The sequence below is a fragment of the Piliocolobus tephrosceles genome, chromosome 19 (genome assembly GCF_002776525.5).
Source record: "Piliocolobus tephrosceles isolate RC106 chromosome 19, ASM277652v3, whole genome shotgun sequence".
NCBI classification, from domain to species: Eukaryota; Metazoa; Chordata; class Mammalia; order Primates; family Cercopithecidae; genus Piliocolobus; species Piliocolobus tephrosceles.
In genome coordinates, this window is record NC_045452.1 from 14938586 (window position 1) to 14957086 (window position 18501).

General features: G+C 44.4%; 1 protein-coding gene across 1 annotated transcript in view; it reads left to right on the forward strand.

Annotated features, from left to right (window-relative positions):
• Positions 1–5005: 5005 nt before the first annotated feature.
• Positions 5006–18501, forward strand: part of LOC116418544 (protein SFI1 homolog) — a 64907-nt gene continuing 51411 nt past the window's right edge. The window contains exons 1-2 of the mRNA XM_031934658.1: positions 5006–5432; positions 8283–8354. Of these exons, the coding sequence (XP_031790518.1) occupies positions 8320–8354 (35 nt within the window). The 5' untranslated portion in view covers positions 5006–5432; positions 8283–8319. The remainder of the gene's footprint in view (positions 5433–8282; positions 8355–18501) is intronic.

The window sequence follows — 18501 nt, forward strand, 5'->3', positions numbered from 1 at the left end:
TGAAGAACCCGGAAGTGCACCATCTTGCCTCCGTTCGTCCAAACAGTTTTAGCTTCTGCACGAGTAAGAACATGAGATGTTTAACTTTCTATTCCTAGCTTATTTCACTTAATATCCTCCGTTTCCATCCATGTTGCTGCAAATGACAATATTTTATTCTTTTTTATGGCTGAATAGTATTCCATTTGTGTGTATATACCACATTTGCTTAATCCATTCATCTCTTGTTGGACACCTAGATTGATTCCATGTATTGGCTATTGTGAATAGTGCTGCAGTAACCATGAGGGTGTAGATGTCTCTTTGATGCACTGATTTTCTTTCCTTTGGATAAATGCCCAGTAGTGGGTTTGCTGGGTCATGCAGTAGTCCTATTTGTAGTTTTTTGAGGAACCTCCATGCTCTTCTCCATAGTGGCTATACTAGTTTACATTCTCATCTACAGTATGTAAGTGTTCCCTTTTCAGCCGGGTGCGGTGTCTCACACCTGTAATCCCAGCACTTTGGGATGCCGAGGTGGGTGGATCACGAGGTCAGGAATTCAAGATTAGCCTGGCCAATATGGTGAAACCCCGTCTCTACTAATAATACAAAAATTAGCCAGGCTTGGTGGTGTGCACCTGTAGTCCCACCTACTTGGGAGACTGAGGCAGAAGAATTGCTTGAACCCAGGAGGTTGCAGTGAGCCGAGATGGCGCCATTGCCCTCCAGCCTGGGCAACAGTGAGATTCCATCTCAATAAAAATAAAAATAAAATTAAAAAGTGTTCCCTTTTCTCTGCTTCCTTGCCAGCATTTGTTATCTTTTTTTTTTTTGTCTTTTTGACAATAGCCACCTACCTAACGAGTAAGATGACACCTCATTGTGATTTTCATTTACATTTCCCTGATAGTGATGTTGAGCATTTTTTCATATATTTGTTAGCCATTTGTATGTCTTCTTTTGAGAAATGTGTCTATTCAGAGAATTCGCTCCCTCTACTTTTTTTTTTTTTTGAGACAGGTCTTACTCTGTCACCCAGGCTGGAGTACAGTGGTGGGATTTCAGCTCACTGAAACTTCTGCCTCCCAGGCTCTCAGTGCAGCCTCCAGAGTAGCTGGGACTCCAGGCACACACCACCATGCTTGGCTAATTTTGTGTAGAGACAGGATTTCACCATGTTGCCCAGGCTGATGTTAAATTCCTGGACTGAAGCCATCTCCACCTCAGCTTCCCAAAGTTACCCCTTTTTTAATTGGATTTTTTGTTTGTTTTTTGCTGTTGAGATATTTGAGTTCTTTGTATATTCTGCATATTAACCCCCTGTCAGATAGTTTGCACATATTTTTTGTAATACTTATAATCCCATTCTTTTTTTTTTTTTTTGAGATGGAGTCTTACTCTATCACCCAGTCAGGAGTGCAGTGGTACAATCTTGGCTCACTGCAACCACCACCTCCCGGGTTCAAGCGATTCTCCTGCCTCAGCCTCCCTAGTAACTGGGATTACAGGTGTATGCCACCATGCCCAGCTAATTTTGTGTTTTTAGTAGAGATGGGGTTTCACCATGTTGGCCAGGCTGGTCTTGAACTCCTGATCTCAAGTGATCTGACTGCCTTGGCCTCCCAAACTGCTGGGATTACAGGCATGGGCCACTATGCCCGGCCTGTAATCCCATTCTATAGGTTGTCTTTTTACTCTGTAGATTGTTTGCTGAGCAGAAGCTTTTAAGCTTGAGATTATCCTATTTGTTTATTTTTGGTTTTGTTGCCTGTGCTTTTGATGTTTTATTCGTAAAATATTTTCCTAGACTTTTGAAGTATTTCTTCTCATAGCTTTCTAGTTTTGGGTCTTACATTTAGGTCTTTGATCCATTTTGAGTTGATATTGTATAGGGTGAGAGGTGGAGGGTCTAGTTTCATTTTTCTGTATGTAGATACTCACTTTTCCCAGCAGGATTTATTAAAGAGGGTGTCCTTTCCCCAGTGTTCTTGGACCCTTTGTCAAAAATAAATTGGCACTGGGTGTGATGGCTCACACCTGTAATCTCAGCACTTTGGGACTCCAGGACAGGTGGATCACTTGAGCCTAGGAGTTCAAGACCATCCTGCGCAATGTGGCAAAACCCCATCTCTACAAAAGCTTAGCCAGGTGGTAGCGTGCCCTTGTAGTTGCAGCTCCTCAGGAGGCTGAGGTGGGAAGGAAGATCACCTGAATCAGGATGCAGTGAGCTGTGATTATATCACTATACTCCAGTGGGACAACAGAATGAGACTGTGTCTCAGGTAGGTAGGTAGGTAGATAGGTAGATAAAATAGCTTAATAATGTACTACTCTGTTCTGTTCCATTGGCCTGTGTGTCTGTCTTTATGCCAGTACCATGCTGTTTTGGTTACTACAGCTTTGTGGTTTATTTTGAAGTCTGGTGATGTGATGCCTCCAGCTTTGTTCTTTTTGCTCAGGATCGCTTTGGCTAGTTGGAGTCTTTTGTGGTCCTATACAATTTTTAAGATATTTTTCCTATTTATGTGAATAATGTCACTGGTATTTTGATAGGGCCTCTGTGCATTTTAGCATGTTCTTCTGTCCTCTGTTCTCAGTCTTTTTCTGCAAATTGGTAACTGGATTTAGAGACTTAATCAGATTTAAGTTTTATATTTTGGGAGTAGTACAAGATAATTTTATAGAAGCAAAGCAGTGAATGGTACCATAATCAAATGTGATACCTGTATTAGATCGTTCTCATGCTGCCATGAAGAAATATCTGAGATAACTAATTTATAAAGGTGGGAGGTTTAATTGACTCACAGTTCCGCATTTCTGGAGAGGCCTCAAGAAACTTGCAATCATGGTGGAAGGGGAAGCAATGCTTTCTCACATGGCGGCAGGAAAGAAAGTGCAAAGTGAAGTGGGGGAAAGCCCCACGTAAAACCATGAGATCTCTTGGGAACTCATTCACTATCATGAGAACAGCATGGGGGAACTACCCCCATAATCTAATCACTTTCCGTGAGGTCCCTCCCACGACATGTGGGTCTTACGGGACCTACAATTGAAGATGCTATTTAGGTGGGGGCACAGCTAAACTGTATCAATACCTATGTTTTGTCGTTCTTATTGTTGTTGAGACAGAGTGTCACTCTGTCGCCCAGGCTGGCGTGCAATGGCGAGATCTCAGCTCACTGCAACCTCTGCCCCCTGGGTTCAAGCGATCCTCGTGCCTCAGCCTCCCGAGTAGCTGGGACTACAGGCGCACGCCACCACACCTGGCTAATTTTTGTATTTTTAGTAGAGACAGGGTTTCACCATGTTGTCTAAGGTGGTCTCAAATTCCTAACCTTAGGTGATCCACCCACCTTGGCCTCTCAAAGTGCTGTGATTACAGGCGTGAGTCACCACACCTGGCCATCAATACCTATGTTGGAACTATCAGGGAATTTTATTTCTTTCTTTCTTTCCTGTCCAGTCCTGTCCTTTCCCGTCCTGTCCTGTCCTGTCGCCCTGGATGGCGTGCAATGGCATGACTCACTGCAACCTCCACCTCCTGGGTTCAAGTGATTCTCCTGCCTCAGCCTCCCAAGTAGCTGGGATTACAGGCACCTGCCACCGCACCCGGCTGATTTTTGTATTTTTAGTAGAGATGGCATTTCGCTGTGTTGGCCATGCTGGTCTGAAACTCCTGACCCCAGATGATGCTCCTGCCGCAGCCTCCCAAAGTGCTGGGATTATAGACGTGAGCCATTGTACCCGGCCGAGAGCCTGTCTTTAAAAAGAAAAAATTAGATTGCTTCTACCTTTTGGCTGTTGTGATTAATGCTTCTACCTTACTTTTTATAGTTACCCCATGCCCTGCAAATATATTCACACTTGACTTTCATTTCTTTAAACATACTCTTTTTAGCATATACAGCTGTGTGTGTGTGTAAAGAAAAAGGGATATGTGGGAACAGTCTGTTCGTTCTTCACAATTTTGCAGTAAACTTCAAATTGTTCTAAAAAAGTAAAATCCAGGAGTCTGAGTGTGGTAGCTTACACCTGTGATCCCAGCATTTTGGGAGGCTTAGTTGAGAGGATTGCTTAAGCCCAGGAGTTCAAGACAGCCTAGGCAACATAGCAAGACCCTATTTCAAGAAAACAAAAAATAAAAATTTTTAAAAAGTATATTAAAATGTGTGTGTGTGTTTATGTATATGTGTGTGTGTGTGTGTGTGTGTGCGCGCGCGCGCGCGCGCTTCAGCCTCAGTGCAGATATTCTGAAGCAAGAGATCAAGAATGAAATCAGGCCAGCAGGCCAGATACAGTGGTGCATGTCTGTAATACCACCACTTTGGGGAGCTGAGGCAGGAGGATTACTTGAGCCCAGGAGTTTGAGACTAGCCTGGGCAATATAGTGAGACCCTGTCTCTAAAAAATTAAAAATTGGCCGAGCACAGTGGCTCAAGCCTGTAATCCCAGCACTTTGGGAGGACGAGGTGGGTAGATCACCTGAGGTCAGGAGTTCAAGACCAGCCTGGCCAACATGGTGAAACCCCATCTCTACTAAAAATACAAAACTTAGCCAGGTGCATTGGTGGGTGCCTGTAATCGCAGCTACTAGGGAGGCTGAGGCAGGAGCATCGCTTGAACCTGGGAGGTGGAGGTTGAGTGAGCTGAGATACGCCACTGCACTCTAGCCTGGGCGACAAAGTAAGACCTTGTCTCAAAAAAATAATAATAATAAAAATAAAAAATTAGCCGACCATGGTGGTGCACGCCTGTAGTCTCAGCTACTCGGGAGGATGTGGTGGGAGGATTCCTTAAGCCCGGGAGTTCAAGACCAGCCTGGGCAACACAGTGAGACCTCATCTCTTTAAAAAAAAAAAAAAAAATTATCAGGACACACTGGCGAGCACCTGTGGTCCTAGTTGCCTAGTTGCTTAGGAGGCTGAAATGAGAGGATCACTGGAGCCTGGGAGGTCAAGGCTGCAGTGAGCTGTGGTCATGCCACAGCATTCCAGCCTGGGCAACAGAGTGAGAACCTGTCTCAAACAAAAGAAAACTGTTAGGCCTAATGACTCCAGGGGGTACTGTAGTTCCTGCCTAGAGCTGACCCAGCAGTACCCACCTCCAGTGGTTGGCCAATATTTCTGTCAGATTGGGCTGCTTATTATCTTTGAAGCATAGGTATTGTCAGGCTTTATGAGCTTATCTGTTTAATTTTGCTTGTATGTTAAAAGTATTTGCATCACATGCAGAGATAACTTTATTCTCTCCTTGCCTCCTTCTTCCTCACATTTAAGGTATTTTAGGGATGGTGCAGTTAAGAAACCTTATTCTGCAAAGACACTGTCCAACAAGAAGTCTTCTGCATCCTTTGGGAACCGGAGGGAGTTACCTAGTACCAGTCACCTAGTGCAGTATCGTGGCACACATACTTGTACCCGACAGGGCCGGTTAAGAGAACTTCGCATCAGGTGAGCTTATGAGTGGCCACCAGTCTACGGATACTTTTCTCTTGTTCTCCCTTCTTGGTTAAAATGAGAGAATGATTCTTATTCTCCCATCACAATTAGTTGGAGATCTTGATGCCTGTTCTTTATAGTAGAATGTTCAGATGAAAAGGATATTCAGGAATCTGCAGACATAAAATCTGTCATTGAGTGTTTTCATTTCTCCACTTGTGCCTCGCAATATGACGCTATCAAGATTCTTCCAGAAAAAGTCTAAACGTGTAAACGTGGTCCAAGAAAGAACGAACTACTCTTTTTTTTCCCCCTGGATTTTCTGGTGAATTCTAGAAGAGCTGTAACCCTTCTGCTACTCTTGATTAGGTATATTAAAGACATCCATTTCTTAGGCCAGGCGCGGTGGCTCACGCCTGTAATCCCAGCACTTTGGGAGGCCGAGACGGGCGGATCATGAGGTCAGGAGATAGAGACCATCCTGGCTAACATGGTGAAACCCCGTCTCTACTAAAAAATATAAAACAAAACTAGCCGGGCGAGGTGGCGGGCGCCTGTAGTCCCAGCTACTCGGGAGGCTGAGCCAGGAGAATGGCGTAAAACCTGGGAGGCGGAGCTTGCAGTGAGCTGAGATCCGGCCACTGCACTCCAGCCCCGGTGACAGAGCGAGACTCTGTCTCAAAAAAAAAAAAAGACATCCATTTCTTAATTCAAAAATTTATCAGGCCTGGTGTGGTGGCTCACTCACACCTATAATCCCAGCACTTTGGGTGGCCGAGGCAGGTGGATCACCTGAGGTCAGGAGTTCGAGACCTCATCTCCACTAAAAATACAGCCGGGCACGATGGCTCACGCCTGTAATCCCAGCACTTTGGGAGGCCGAGGCGGGTGGATCATGAGGTCAGGAGATCGAGACCATCCTGGCTAACACGGTGAAACCCCGTCTCTACTAAAAACACAAAAAATTAGCCAGGCGTGGTGGCGGGCGCCTGTAGTCCCAGTTACTCGGGAGGCTGAGGCAGGAGAATGACATGAACCTGGGAGGCGGAGCTTGCAGTGAGCTGAGATCGCGCCACTGCACTCCAGTCTGGGTAACAGAGCGAGACTCCGTCTCAAAAAAAAAAAAAAAATACAAAAAATTAGCTGCGTGTGGTGGTGCATACCTGTAATCCCAGCTACTTGGGAGGCTAAGGCACGAGAATTGCTTGAACCTGGGAGGCAGAGGTTGCAGTGAGCCGAGATCGCCCCACTGCCCTCCACCTTGGGCAAGAGTAAGACTCCGTCTTAAAACAACAACAAATTTATCTGGTGCTTATCCATGACAGCTGTTATGCTAGATGCTGAGATATAAGGTGAGTAAGGTCATCTTAGTTTGTGACTTCATCAGAATTTAAAATCAGGTAAGCTTGATAGACTATTAAGCCACAACAATAGAGTGAGAGTGCAATGAGAGGAGAAGGATGTGGTACCACTGGCAAATATGGCAAGAACAGCCACACTAGTATAGCCAGCACTGACTCTCTGGAGGAAACAGAGTTTAAGCTGAGCCCTGAAGGATAATGTAAGAATAAGCCAGATAAAGGGCTGGAGAAGGTGCGTTTTAAGTTGAACTCAGGGTTTAACTCTATAAGACAAGCCACCTTTGGCCCGGCGTGGTGGCTCATGCCTGTAATCCCAGCACTTTGGGAGGCTGAGGTGGGTGGATCACGAGGTCAGGAGATCGAGACCATCCTGGCTAACATGGTGAAGCCCCGTCTCTACTAAAAATACAAAAAATTAGCTGGGCGTGGTGGCGGGCGCCTGTAGTTCCAGCTACTTGGGAGGCTGAGGCAGGAGAATGATATGAACCCGGGAGGTGGAGGTTGTAGTGAGCCGAGATCGCACCACTGCACTCCAGCCTGGGCAACAGTGAGACTCCATCTCAAAAAAAAAAAAAGACAAAGCCAGGCGTGATGGCTCAGGCCTGTAATCCCAGCACTTTGGGAGGCCAAGGCGGGTGGATCCCAAGGTCAGGAGATCGAGACCATCCTGGCTAACATGGTGAAACCCATCTCTGCTAAAAATACAAAAAATTAGCCAGGCGTGGCAGTGTGCACGTGTAGTCCCAGCTACTTGGGAGGCTGAGGCAGGAGAATGGCGTGAACCCGGTAGGCGGAGCTTGCAGGGAGCAGATTGCACCACTGCACTCTAACCTGGGCGGCAGAGCAAAACTCTGTCTCAAAAAAAAAAAAAAAAAAGAGAAGCCACCTTTGTGTGTATACCAGGTATAGTGCTAGGTACTGGAGGTGCTATAAAGAGGAGGTATACCTCCTCAGGTATACACAGAGGAGGTATACCTCTGTGCTAGGTACTGGAGGTGCTATAAAGCACCAATTTCTGCTTTCAGGGGCTCACAGTGCAGAGGGAATGACAGACACCCTGTGAGCTGATCACTGATATGGCATCACAACATTACAGGAGGGATTTGAACAGAGTACTGAGAGTACACAGCTACTCACTCTGTTTACATTGGAGAAGGTTCAGGATTAGTGGGCATTTGCTGGGCATTTTAGGTAGGAAGAAGAATAATATGAACAAAAGAATTATGATGTACTTCCTGTACCTCAGTTCTGAAGTTTGTATCTCTTCATTGACAATTTATGTTGAAAATATTTTTAAAAAATAATCTGCTTGATTTTAGCTTTATAAATCTGCCCCATCCTATGCCCTGTTTGATGCAAGATTAGCTGTGATACCACCTTTTGACTCATACTAACATCCCTCCCTCTGAGACCTTAAAGGCTTCCTTTCCTTTCCAGAAAACTGATGATGTAAGCCAAATGGAATTTTAAAATATGCGTATCCTTTTTTTCCTTCTTTCAGATGCGTGGCCAGAAAGTTCTTATATTTATGGATTCGAATGACTTTTGGAAGAGTATTTCCCTCTAAAGCCAGGTAGTATTAGCTCAGAACACCATAATTTTGTTGAGTTCATTCTAGGGTTTTCTTTTGTTTTAAGCCTGTATATAAACTTCATTATGGCTTGTGCTGTTACATTCCTCCCTTGTTCCTCCCCAGAATCCAGTAGGCAGAAACAGTCCCTAATATAACCATGTACTGAGTGGTAACTTCATACCTGTTAGTTGACTGCAGCTGCATTCATGGTGAGCTGTGCATGTTATCTACAAAGTAGCCAGTGAAGGTTAAGTTTTAGTGTTCAATGTCGTGGCCTTTAGCTACTGTGGCCTTCAGCTTCAAAGAAAAAGAAAGAAAGAAAAAAAATCACAAGCAAGTGACCAAGTGAAAGAATCAGGCAGGGCGCGGTGGCTCATGCCTGTAAACCCAGTACTTTGGGAGGCTGAGGCGGGCGAGTTACCTGAGGTTAGGAGTTCGAGACCAGCCTGGCCAACCTGGTGAAACCCTGTCTCTACAAAAATTAGCTGCGCAGTGAGGCATGGTGGCTCATGCCTGTAATCCTAGCACTTTGGGAGGCCGAGGTGGGCGAGTCACCTGAGGTCAGGAGTTCGAGACCAGCCTGACCAACATGGAGAAACCCTGTCTCTGCTAAAAATACAAAATTAGCCGGGCATGGTGGCGCATGCCTGTAATCCCAGCTACTTGCAAGGCTGAGGCAGGAGAACTGCTTGGACCCAGGAGTCGGAGGTTGCAATGAGCCAAGATTACACCATTGCACTCCAGCCTCGGCAACAAGAGCGAAAGTCCCTCTCAAAAAAAAAAAAAAAAAGGCCAGGCGCGGTGGCTCACGCCTGTAATCCCAGCACTTTTGGGAGGCTGAGGCGGGCAGATCACGAGGTCAGGAGATCGAGACCATCCTGGCTAACACAGTGAAACCCCATCTCTACTAAAAATACAAAAAGAAATTAGGTGTGGTGGCGGGCGCCTGTAGTTCCAACTGCTTGGGAGGCTGAGGCAGGAGAATGGCGTAAACCCAGGAGGCGGAGCCTGCAGTGAGCTGCGATTGCACCACTGCACTCCAGCCTGGGTGATGGAGCGAGACTCTGTCTCAAAAAAAAAAAAAAAAGCTGAGTGTGGTGGCATATGCCTGTAATTGGGAGGCTGAGGCAGGAGAACCACTTGAACCCCGGAGGCAGAGATTGTGGTGAGCCGAGATTGTGCCATGGCACGCTAGCCTGGGCAACAGAGTGAGACTGTCTCAAATAAATAAATAAATAAATAAATAAAAATAAGAATAAAAAAGAACCATACTTAAGTAAACCAGGATAGATAAGATCTCTTTGGGAAAAGTGTTTGCCCAAAAGAAGTAATTGAGCTCTTTCAGGGCACTGGTCAGACTGACAGATTGGCTTGATCAAGTGCAGAACCTGGGGAAAAAAATTGGCTTTAGCAAAGGCAGTGAAATTTTAGCAGCAAATCCCTCTGTCATAGCCTGATTTTGTATAGACCAAGGCTGTCCATTGCTGTGGTTTTGGGTTATAATTGCTTTAGCTGCAGTGCTGAGAGTGGACTGCAACAGAGAGTTACAGCAGTCCCCGTACAGAAGGCAGGGGAGCTGGAGAGAAGGGACTAGTGCAAGGTATGTTTCAAAAGGAGAATTGGCAGCCTTCGAGAGTGTAAGCACTTCAAAACTGAAATGTCTTGGGTTCCCTCCTGCTCCCCTCTTCCCTTTTCTTTCCCTTACTATAATCTTTCCTGTTTCATTTTTTGAGTCTGACTCCTTCATTCAATGTCTCTCAAGCAAACCTGGCCTGTGTGTGTTTTCTGAAATCTTTTCTTTGTATAAGAAAAGATTTATGAGGGGCTCTGCTGTTCCATCTTCTCCTTTTTGTATGTTTACAGTGAAGCTCCTGATGTGGCTATGTTACCAGCCAGGTCTAGGTCCATTCTGCCCATGTGTGGTAAATCAATCACTGTGACACAGGTTTTGCAAAAGAGAAAAAACTTACTTGCAAGGCCACTGAGTGAGGAGGTGGGAGAACAGGTCTCAAACCAGCCTCCGCAAAGTCTTAGGGATATTTGTGGGCTAGGGAAGTGGGGTGGTTTAAGGTGTGGGGTGGATTGGCAGTGGGGATAATGAAGTAACATTCATTGTGTACAAGTGTAGTCAGGGTTCATGGCATGTCGTAGAACACATGTACAGAAAATAGAGGCATTAACATGATCCGAGGGTGGAGTTTTTGGCCCTCAAGCATCAAAAGACCCTCTTGGGCTCCTTCACAGACCCAGTTGAAGGGTTGGTGGTCTCCATCAGTTTGAACTGGGCAGGATCTAGCCCAGGTTCCTGAAAAATAACTGAAGTGACCATTGCCTTGGTGACCTGTGAATGTTATCTACAAAGTAGCCAATGAAAGTTAAGTTTTAGTGTTCAGGCTGGACATGGTGGCTCCCACCTGTAATCCTAGCACTTTGGGAGGCCAAGGCAGGCGGATTACTTGAGGTCAGGAGTTTGAAACCAACCTGGCCAACGTGGTGAAACTTTGTCTCTACTAAAAATACAAAGAAATCAGCTGGGCATGGTGGCGGGTGCCTGTAATCCCAGCTACTTGGGAGGCTGGAGCAGGAGAATTGCTTGAACCCAGGAGGTAGAAGTTGCATTGAGCCGAGATCGTGCCACTGCACTCCAGCCTGAGCAACAGAAAGAGAATCTGTCTCAAAAAAAAAAAAAAAAAAAAAAAAAAAAAAAAAGTTGGAGGGTTCAGTGGTGTGGCCTTTAGCTTCAAAGAAAAGGAAAAAAAAAAAAAAAAAAGAAACAAGCAAGTGACCAAAAGCAAGCAGGGCAGCAGAGCTGATCATGTTAACCCCTTGTTTTCAGCTGTAGCCTGTCCCAGCTGCAAGTGCTAGGCATCGTTCACCTCTATTTTTACGTTCTTCTCCTGGATCTTGGGCATGTTGTCCTTCACAGCCTTGGTAGCTCTTTAGTGCATTAAATAAATTTTTTTTGCTCTGCTTTTTTTGTTGTTCATTGGGAAAATTGATCTAAATTGCTATTGTCAGAATTCTCTTTTTTGTTTAATTCATTGCATATTTATTGACCTCTCCACTGTTAGCTTAGAAGTTATATTCTCTTTTACTCTTCCTTTACTGACTGCCCTGATAAGTTACAAATGTGAATGTGTATTTTCATTCAAATATGAATGTATATTTGTAACTTACCAGAATCTAATGTTAATTGGTTTTTTTACTCTCTTCCTAGATAAGACAGGGTCCTTAGAATACTTTGGCTCTGCCCATCTCCCTCTCTTTGTGTATATTTTTAAATCTATAAAGCATTATTACTCTCATTTTATTTTTTGAGACAGAGTCTCACTCTGTCGCTCAGGCTGCAGTGCAGTGGCGCAATCTCAGCTCACTGCCACCTCCGCCTCCTGGATTCAAGCCTCGGCCTCCTGAGTAGTTGGGATTATAGGTGCGAGCCACCACACCCGGCTAATTTTTGTAGAGACAAGGTTTTATCATGTTGGCCAGGCTGGTCTCAAATTCCTGACCTCAGGTGATCTACCTGCCTTAGCCTCCCAAAGTGCTGGGATTATAGGCGTGAGCCACTGTGCCCAGCCTATTATTTTCATTTTATATAGCCAATATTTATTTAGATTTATTCACATATTTATCCTATTTACCCTTCCTTTTTCACTTATTTTTCTTTTTTTGCCCCAACATTACAACAAATATTTACCCTTTCTGTTGCCCTTTTTCTTCTCACATCTCCAGGTTTCTATCTGTGATAATTTTCCTTCTCCTGTCATTAGAAGGTCCCAGAGTATTTTCTTTCGGGTAGGTCTGCTGGTGAGAAATTCTCTCAGATTTTGTCTGTCTAAAAATATTTTATTCCATCGTCACCTTTGAAGGATATTTTCACTGGGTATGGAAGCCTGGGCTGCTGGTTTTTTCCCAGCACCTGGAAGATACTCCATCACTGTCTTATGGCTTCCATTTTTAAGCTGTTTGTCTAATTTTTGCTCTTTTGAAGATTGTTTGATTGTCTTAGTTTTCAGAAGCTTTGAATTTATTTTCTTATAATCTTTTATCTCATTTTGAGATTGTAAACAAAGTTTTTTTTTCTTTTTTGTGGACAAATCTTTCTGGCATACTTGTGTTTATATGCATGTTATTCTGCTCCTTATCTTCTTTCCTCATGTAACTTCAAATGCCTTTTTTTTTTTTTCTTTCCTGAGACTGCATCTCACCCTGTCGCCCAGACTAGAGTGCAGTGGCATGATCTCAGCTCAGTGCAACCTCCGCCTCCTGGATTCAAGCGATTCTCCTGCCTCAGCCTCCCACATAGCTGGGACTACAGGCACGCGCCACCATACCCAGCTAACCTTTTTATTTTTAGTAGAGACCATGTTGGCCAGGCTGGTCTCAAACTCCTGACCTCAGGTGATCTGCCCAACTCAGCCTCCTAAAGTGACAGGATTACAGACATGAGCCACTGGGCCCAGCCTCAAATTTATTTATTTATTTATTGATTTATTTATTTATTTATTTATTTATTTTTCAGTTTTGCTCGCTCTGTTGCCCACGCTGGAGTGCAATGGTGTGATCTTGGCTCACTGCAACCTCTGCCTCCCAGGTTCAACCGATTTTCCTGTCTCAGCCTCCCTTGTAGCTGGGATTACAGATGGGTGCTACCACACTCAGCTAATTTTTGTATTTTTAGTAGAGATGGCGTTTCACCATGTTGGTCAGGCTGGTCTCGAAATCTTGACCTTGTGGTCTGCCTGCCTCAGCCTCCCAAAGGGTTCAGATTACAGGCGTGAGCCACTGTGCCCAGCCTTTTTTTGTCTGTTTCTTTCTTTTTTTCTTCTTGTTGAGACAGAGTCTCACTCTGTCGCCCAGGCTGAAGTGCAGTGGCGCGATCTCGGCTCACTGCAATCTCTGCCTCCTGGGTTCAAGCAATTCTTCTGCCTCAGCCTCCCAAGTAGCTAGGATTACAGATGTGTACCACCATGCCCGGCTAATTTTATTACTTATTTTTATATGAAATTAGTTTTCCTGAATTTTAATTTTTAAGTTTATATGTCTTTATATATTTTTTAAAGATGAGGTCTTGCTGTATTGCCCTGCAGTAGTGTGATCATAGCTCATTGCAGCCTTGAACTCGTGGGCTCAAGTAATCCTTCTGCCTCAGCCTCCCAAGTAGCTGAGACTGTAGGCACAAGCCACCACACCTGCCTTATTATCCTGAACTTTTAGAGTAAGTCAAGGTTCAGTTAATTTTTACTAATTTCATAGAACTCCTGTTGTTTTTGTTTAGGATTCAGAAATATAGTGGCTTTTTTTGTGGGGTATCCTGGTTTTGTTCCCTTATCACACTTGGTCTGGATCTTCTTTTTCCTTGTCTCTTTTGACCCTCCCCTGCTCAAATTTTTTTCTACCTGTGGCTATTTCTCCTCCATATGAAGCCCTGTCCTAGAAGGGTAGCCTGGCAGGTCAGTTTTGAGATTCCCTAGGGGCTGGACTGCTCTGTTTCCGTTCTTATGTGAGCCCTGGTGCTGGAGAGGATAAAACTCATAGTTTCAGCTGCTCATCTCAAATTAGGCGTCTCTACCTTCCAATGACTACTCATTGGCTATTTTGGGGTTCTCCTATTGTTAGGTTTCTCAGATGCTACTTGGGGATCAAAAGATTGAAAACTGTGTTGCTACCTCCACTATTTTCCTAAAATCTAGTTTTTTTGGTTTTTGGTTTTTGGTTTTTTTTTTGAGACGGAGTTTTGCTCTTGTTGCTCAGGCTGGAGTGCAGTGGCACAATCTTGGCTCACTGCAACCTCCACTTTCTGGATTCAAGCAATTCTCCTGCCTCAGCCTCCTGGTTAGCTGGGATTAAAGGTGCATGCCATCACGCCCTGCTCATTTTTTGTATTTTCAGCAGAGAAGGGGTTTCACCATTTTGGCCAGGGTGGTCTTGAACTCCTGACCTCAGGTGATCCACCTGCCAGGGCCTCCCAAAATGCTGGGATTACAAGCATGTGCCAGCATGCCCAGCCCTAAAATCCATTTTTTACGCAATTTTATTTATCGATATTTGACCCATATTTGACTGGGAACCTCATTTCAAATAATGCCTTCCGAGTCCTTGGGAAATGCTGATTGTATGTTAGAAGTACACTAACTCTAAGGGAAAGTCTAACAATGGATGAAACAAATTGAGATTTGCTTTTTCTTTCTTTTACTTTTAGAGACTATGTTTTCCAGGCTGGTCTTGAACTCCTGTGCTTAAGCGATCTTCCCTGCCTCAGCCTCCCAAAGTATTAGGATTACAGGCATGAGGGGATTTACTTTTTTTTTTAAAACAAGCCATCTGGAGGTTGGCAGTTACTGGTATTGCTTCAATTGCTCAGTCATGTAGTTTCAGGCTCAGGCTTCTAGTACCTTTCTAGTTCAACATCCTTAGCACATTGGCCCTTTGTCCTCATAGGTGACACTTCGTAGTTGCAAGATGACTGTTCTAGCTTTACACAGGAAGGTGGGGGTAAGGGAGGTGTCCTTTTGATCTCTTTATCAGCAAAGAAAACTTCCCTGGAAGTTCCCCACCACATTCTGCTTCTGCCTCATTGGCCAGAGCTTTGTCACCGGCCACCTTTAGCTACAGAGGAGGTTGGGAAAGAAATCTTTCTGGCCTCTGTAGTGGATACTGATGAGAAAAAGGGCTTGGCCGTGGGTGTTGGGTTAGCCAGTGACTGCTAGCTAACACTGCTATACTGCTTTAAAACATTTGCATTATGCTGTTTTTCATGTCTTTGCTCTTCAGTGGTAGCTGGGTGTAGAGGAAAGAATACTGGACTAGAATTAAGGAGACCTGAGCTTTGGTTGTAACCCAGGCCCTAGCTAATTATTTGATCTGAGGATAGTTATGCCTGTGGGCCTCAATTTTGCAAATTACAGAATGATAGAGTGAGAATATTTGTTTTCTAAGCACCTACGGAAATTAGAATTTTGATACTGTGTTTCTTTTTTTTTTTTTTTTTTTTTTTTTTTTTTTTTTTTTTTTTTTTTGAGACGGAGTCTCGCTCTGCCGCCCAGGCTGGAGTGCAGTGGCCGGATCTCAGCTCACTGCAAGCTCCGCCTCCCGGGTTCACGCCATTCTCCTGCCTCAGCCTCCCGAGTAGCTGGGACTACAGGCGCCCGCCACGTCGTCCGGCTAGTTTTTTGTATTTTTAGTAGAGACGGGGTTTCACCATGTTAGCCAGGATGGTCTCGATCTCCTAACCTCGTGATCCGCCTGTCTCGGCCTCCCAAAGTGCTGGGATTACAGGCTTGAGCCACCGCGCCCGGCCGATACTGTGTTTCCATTGACTTAGAAACTTGTGAAGGGATAGTTATTTTCCAGTATCTATATATCAATATCAAATATCAATCTGTTAAAATCAAGTAGGTTCTTTGTTACTTGGGGGAACACTGGGCATCCTGATCTTTGTTTTTAGTCTTTTCCATACTGAGTTATTTATTTCTCAATTTTAGATGTGTTAGGTGGGAATAATATCATGCCACAAACTGCAGAATAATGCCTTTATGTGCTTAATGTTTTAGCATTGTTTTTTGTTGTTGTTGTTGTTGTTGTTTTTTGAGACAGAGTTTCGCTCTTGTTGCCTAGGCTGTAGTGCAAAGGTGGGATCTTGGCTCACTGCAACTTTTGCCTCCTGGGTTCAAGCAATTCTCCAGTCTCAGCCTCCCAAATAGCTGAGACTACAGGCATGCGCCACCACGCCTGGCTATTTTTTATTTTAGTAGATACGGGGTTTTACCATGTTGGTTAGGTTGGTCTTGAACTCCTAACCTCAGATGATCCACCTGCCTCAGCCTCCCAAAGTGCTGGAATTACAGCATGAGCCTCTGCACCCAGCCTTAACCATTTTTTTTTTAAAGTACAGTTTCCATTTTATTTTTCTCCAGAGTATAATTTTTCTTCAGTCCTTAAGGACACAGCTTCTTAATGGGTTTTGGTGGGAGTCATGGGGCAACGCCCACAGGTCAAAATTATGGTGCGGGTATTCAGTCTTAGTGGGCTTCATGAGATTGATTTCTAACTACTTAGCTGTGAATGGCACAACTCACTTATTAAGGCAGCCTCATATATGGCTTGGGTAGCACCTAGACATCAAAGACCCTCACTTCAGAAGTGTCCCTGACTGCTGCAGCCTCTACTGTGTTTCACATGATGAATTTCTCCTGTTTTTGTTAAAGTCACTAAATTTACTACAGTCAGTGATGAATTCCTAAACTTTGTTTAACTTGACCTACCAGGTAGCATTAGAGAGTCCATCATTTCCTTCTTCTAGAATCCCTTTCTTCTCCCAGCTTCTAGTTACCATCCTCTTGTGTTTTCTCTCCTACCTGTTTGACTGCCCCTTCTAACTCTCCTTTGTTTTCTTCCTCATCTAAATACCCCAACACCTAGTCTTTGCACTGCTTCTCTAGCTGCCCCACAACCGAAATCTCATCAAATCTCATCAAATCTCACAGTGATTCTCAGATGTGTATGCCCAGCCAAGACCTCTGCCTTGAAACTCTGTACTTTTACATACGTGACAACTCCACTGGGTGTCACACCATAGTATGTCCAAAACTGAAATCGTCATCTTCCCCCTCTCAGGGGAAACTCCATCCTTCCAAGTGCTCAGGTCGGAAACGGTGAAGTCATCCTTCACACCTCTTGTTCTTTCATACCCCAATTTAAAATGTCAAATGCCAAAATCATGTTGCTTCAACCTTCAAAATGCGTTCAGAATCCAGCCAATTTTCAGACCTCTAGTAGCTACCACCTGGTCCAAGCCATCAGCATCTCTCCCTCAGGTGACTCCAGTGACTCCTCATTGGTCTCCTGCTTCCTGTCTTGCGCCTAGTCAGTATCTTCCCAGTAGGTAGTCTGAGTAAATCAAGTCACATCATTCTGTCAAACTTCCAGTGGCTTCCTGCTGAAAGTAAAAGCCCATAGTCATTACCGTGGCCTACAAGACCAACCAACTTTTTGTGCCACCTATAGGTTTTTTTTTCATTTCTGCTGTCATATTTTTAATTTCCAAGAGCTTGTTTTTGTTCTCTGCATGTTCCCTTTTTAATTTCTAAAAGCTTCTTTTGTTCTCTGCGTGTTTCCTTTCTTTTTAATAGTATCCTGGAGGCTCAAAATTTTTTGAGGATAATGTGGTTTTTTTTTTAAGATGTTTATCTGCTTACACTGTGTATCTTCTAAGATCCTTTTTTCTTTGCGTTTTTGGTCACTGTGTCATGTTGGAGCCTTTCCTCAAATGTCAAGAGATTCTTATATTGTCTGTTTATATTTAACAGCAGGGCCCTAAAAAGCTAATTTTAGAAGCTTTTTTCTTTTCTTTTTTAAGACAGGGTCTCACTCTGTTGCCTAGGCTAGAGTGCAATGGCGCAATCTCAGCTCACTGCAACCTCCGCCTCCTGGGTTCAAGTGATTCTCCTGCCTCAGCCTCCCGAGTAGCTGGGATTACAGGCATGCAATGCACCACCATGCCTGGCTACTTTTTGAATTTTTAGTAGAGAGAGGGTTTCACCACGTTGGTTAGGCTGGTCTCAAACTCCTGACTTCAGGTGATCTGCCTTACCTGAGCCTCCCAAAGTGCTGGGATTACAGGTGTGAGCCACCACACCCAGCCAGAAGCTTTTATATGTAAGCATGAGGACTTACAACTTGAAGGCTTCACTGAAGGCTTTGGGGTAGATTTCACCAGGGAATCTAGCTGTCTGTGTCTCTGACGGCCTTTTCCCTTAGGTTGATCAGTTTTCCCCAGACAAAAGAGATACCCTCCAACTCCTTCTGGCATGGGGTGGGATGGAGATGAAGGTGGTAATTTAAAAAAATTTTTAATTTGTATTTATTTATTTAGTTTTTTTTTTTTTTTTTTTTTGAGACCGAGTCTTGCTCTGTCACCCAGTCTGGAGTGCAGTGGTGCGATTGACTCACTGCAACCGCCGCCTCCCAGGTTCAAGCAATTCTCCTGCCTCAGCCTCTTGAGTAGCTGGGATTACAGGTGCCCACCACCATGCCTGGCTAATTTTTATATTATTTGTAGAGATGGGGTTTCACCCTCTTGGCCAGGCTGGTATCGAACTCCTGACCTTGTGATCCAGCCACCTCAACCTCCCAAAGTGCTGAGATT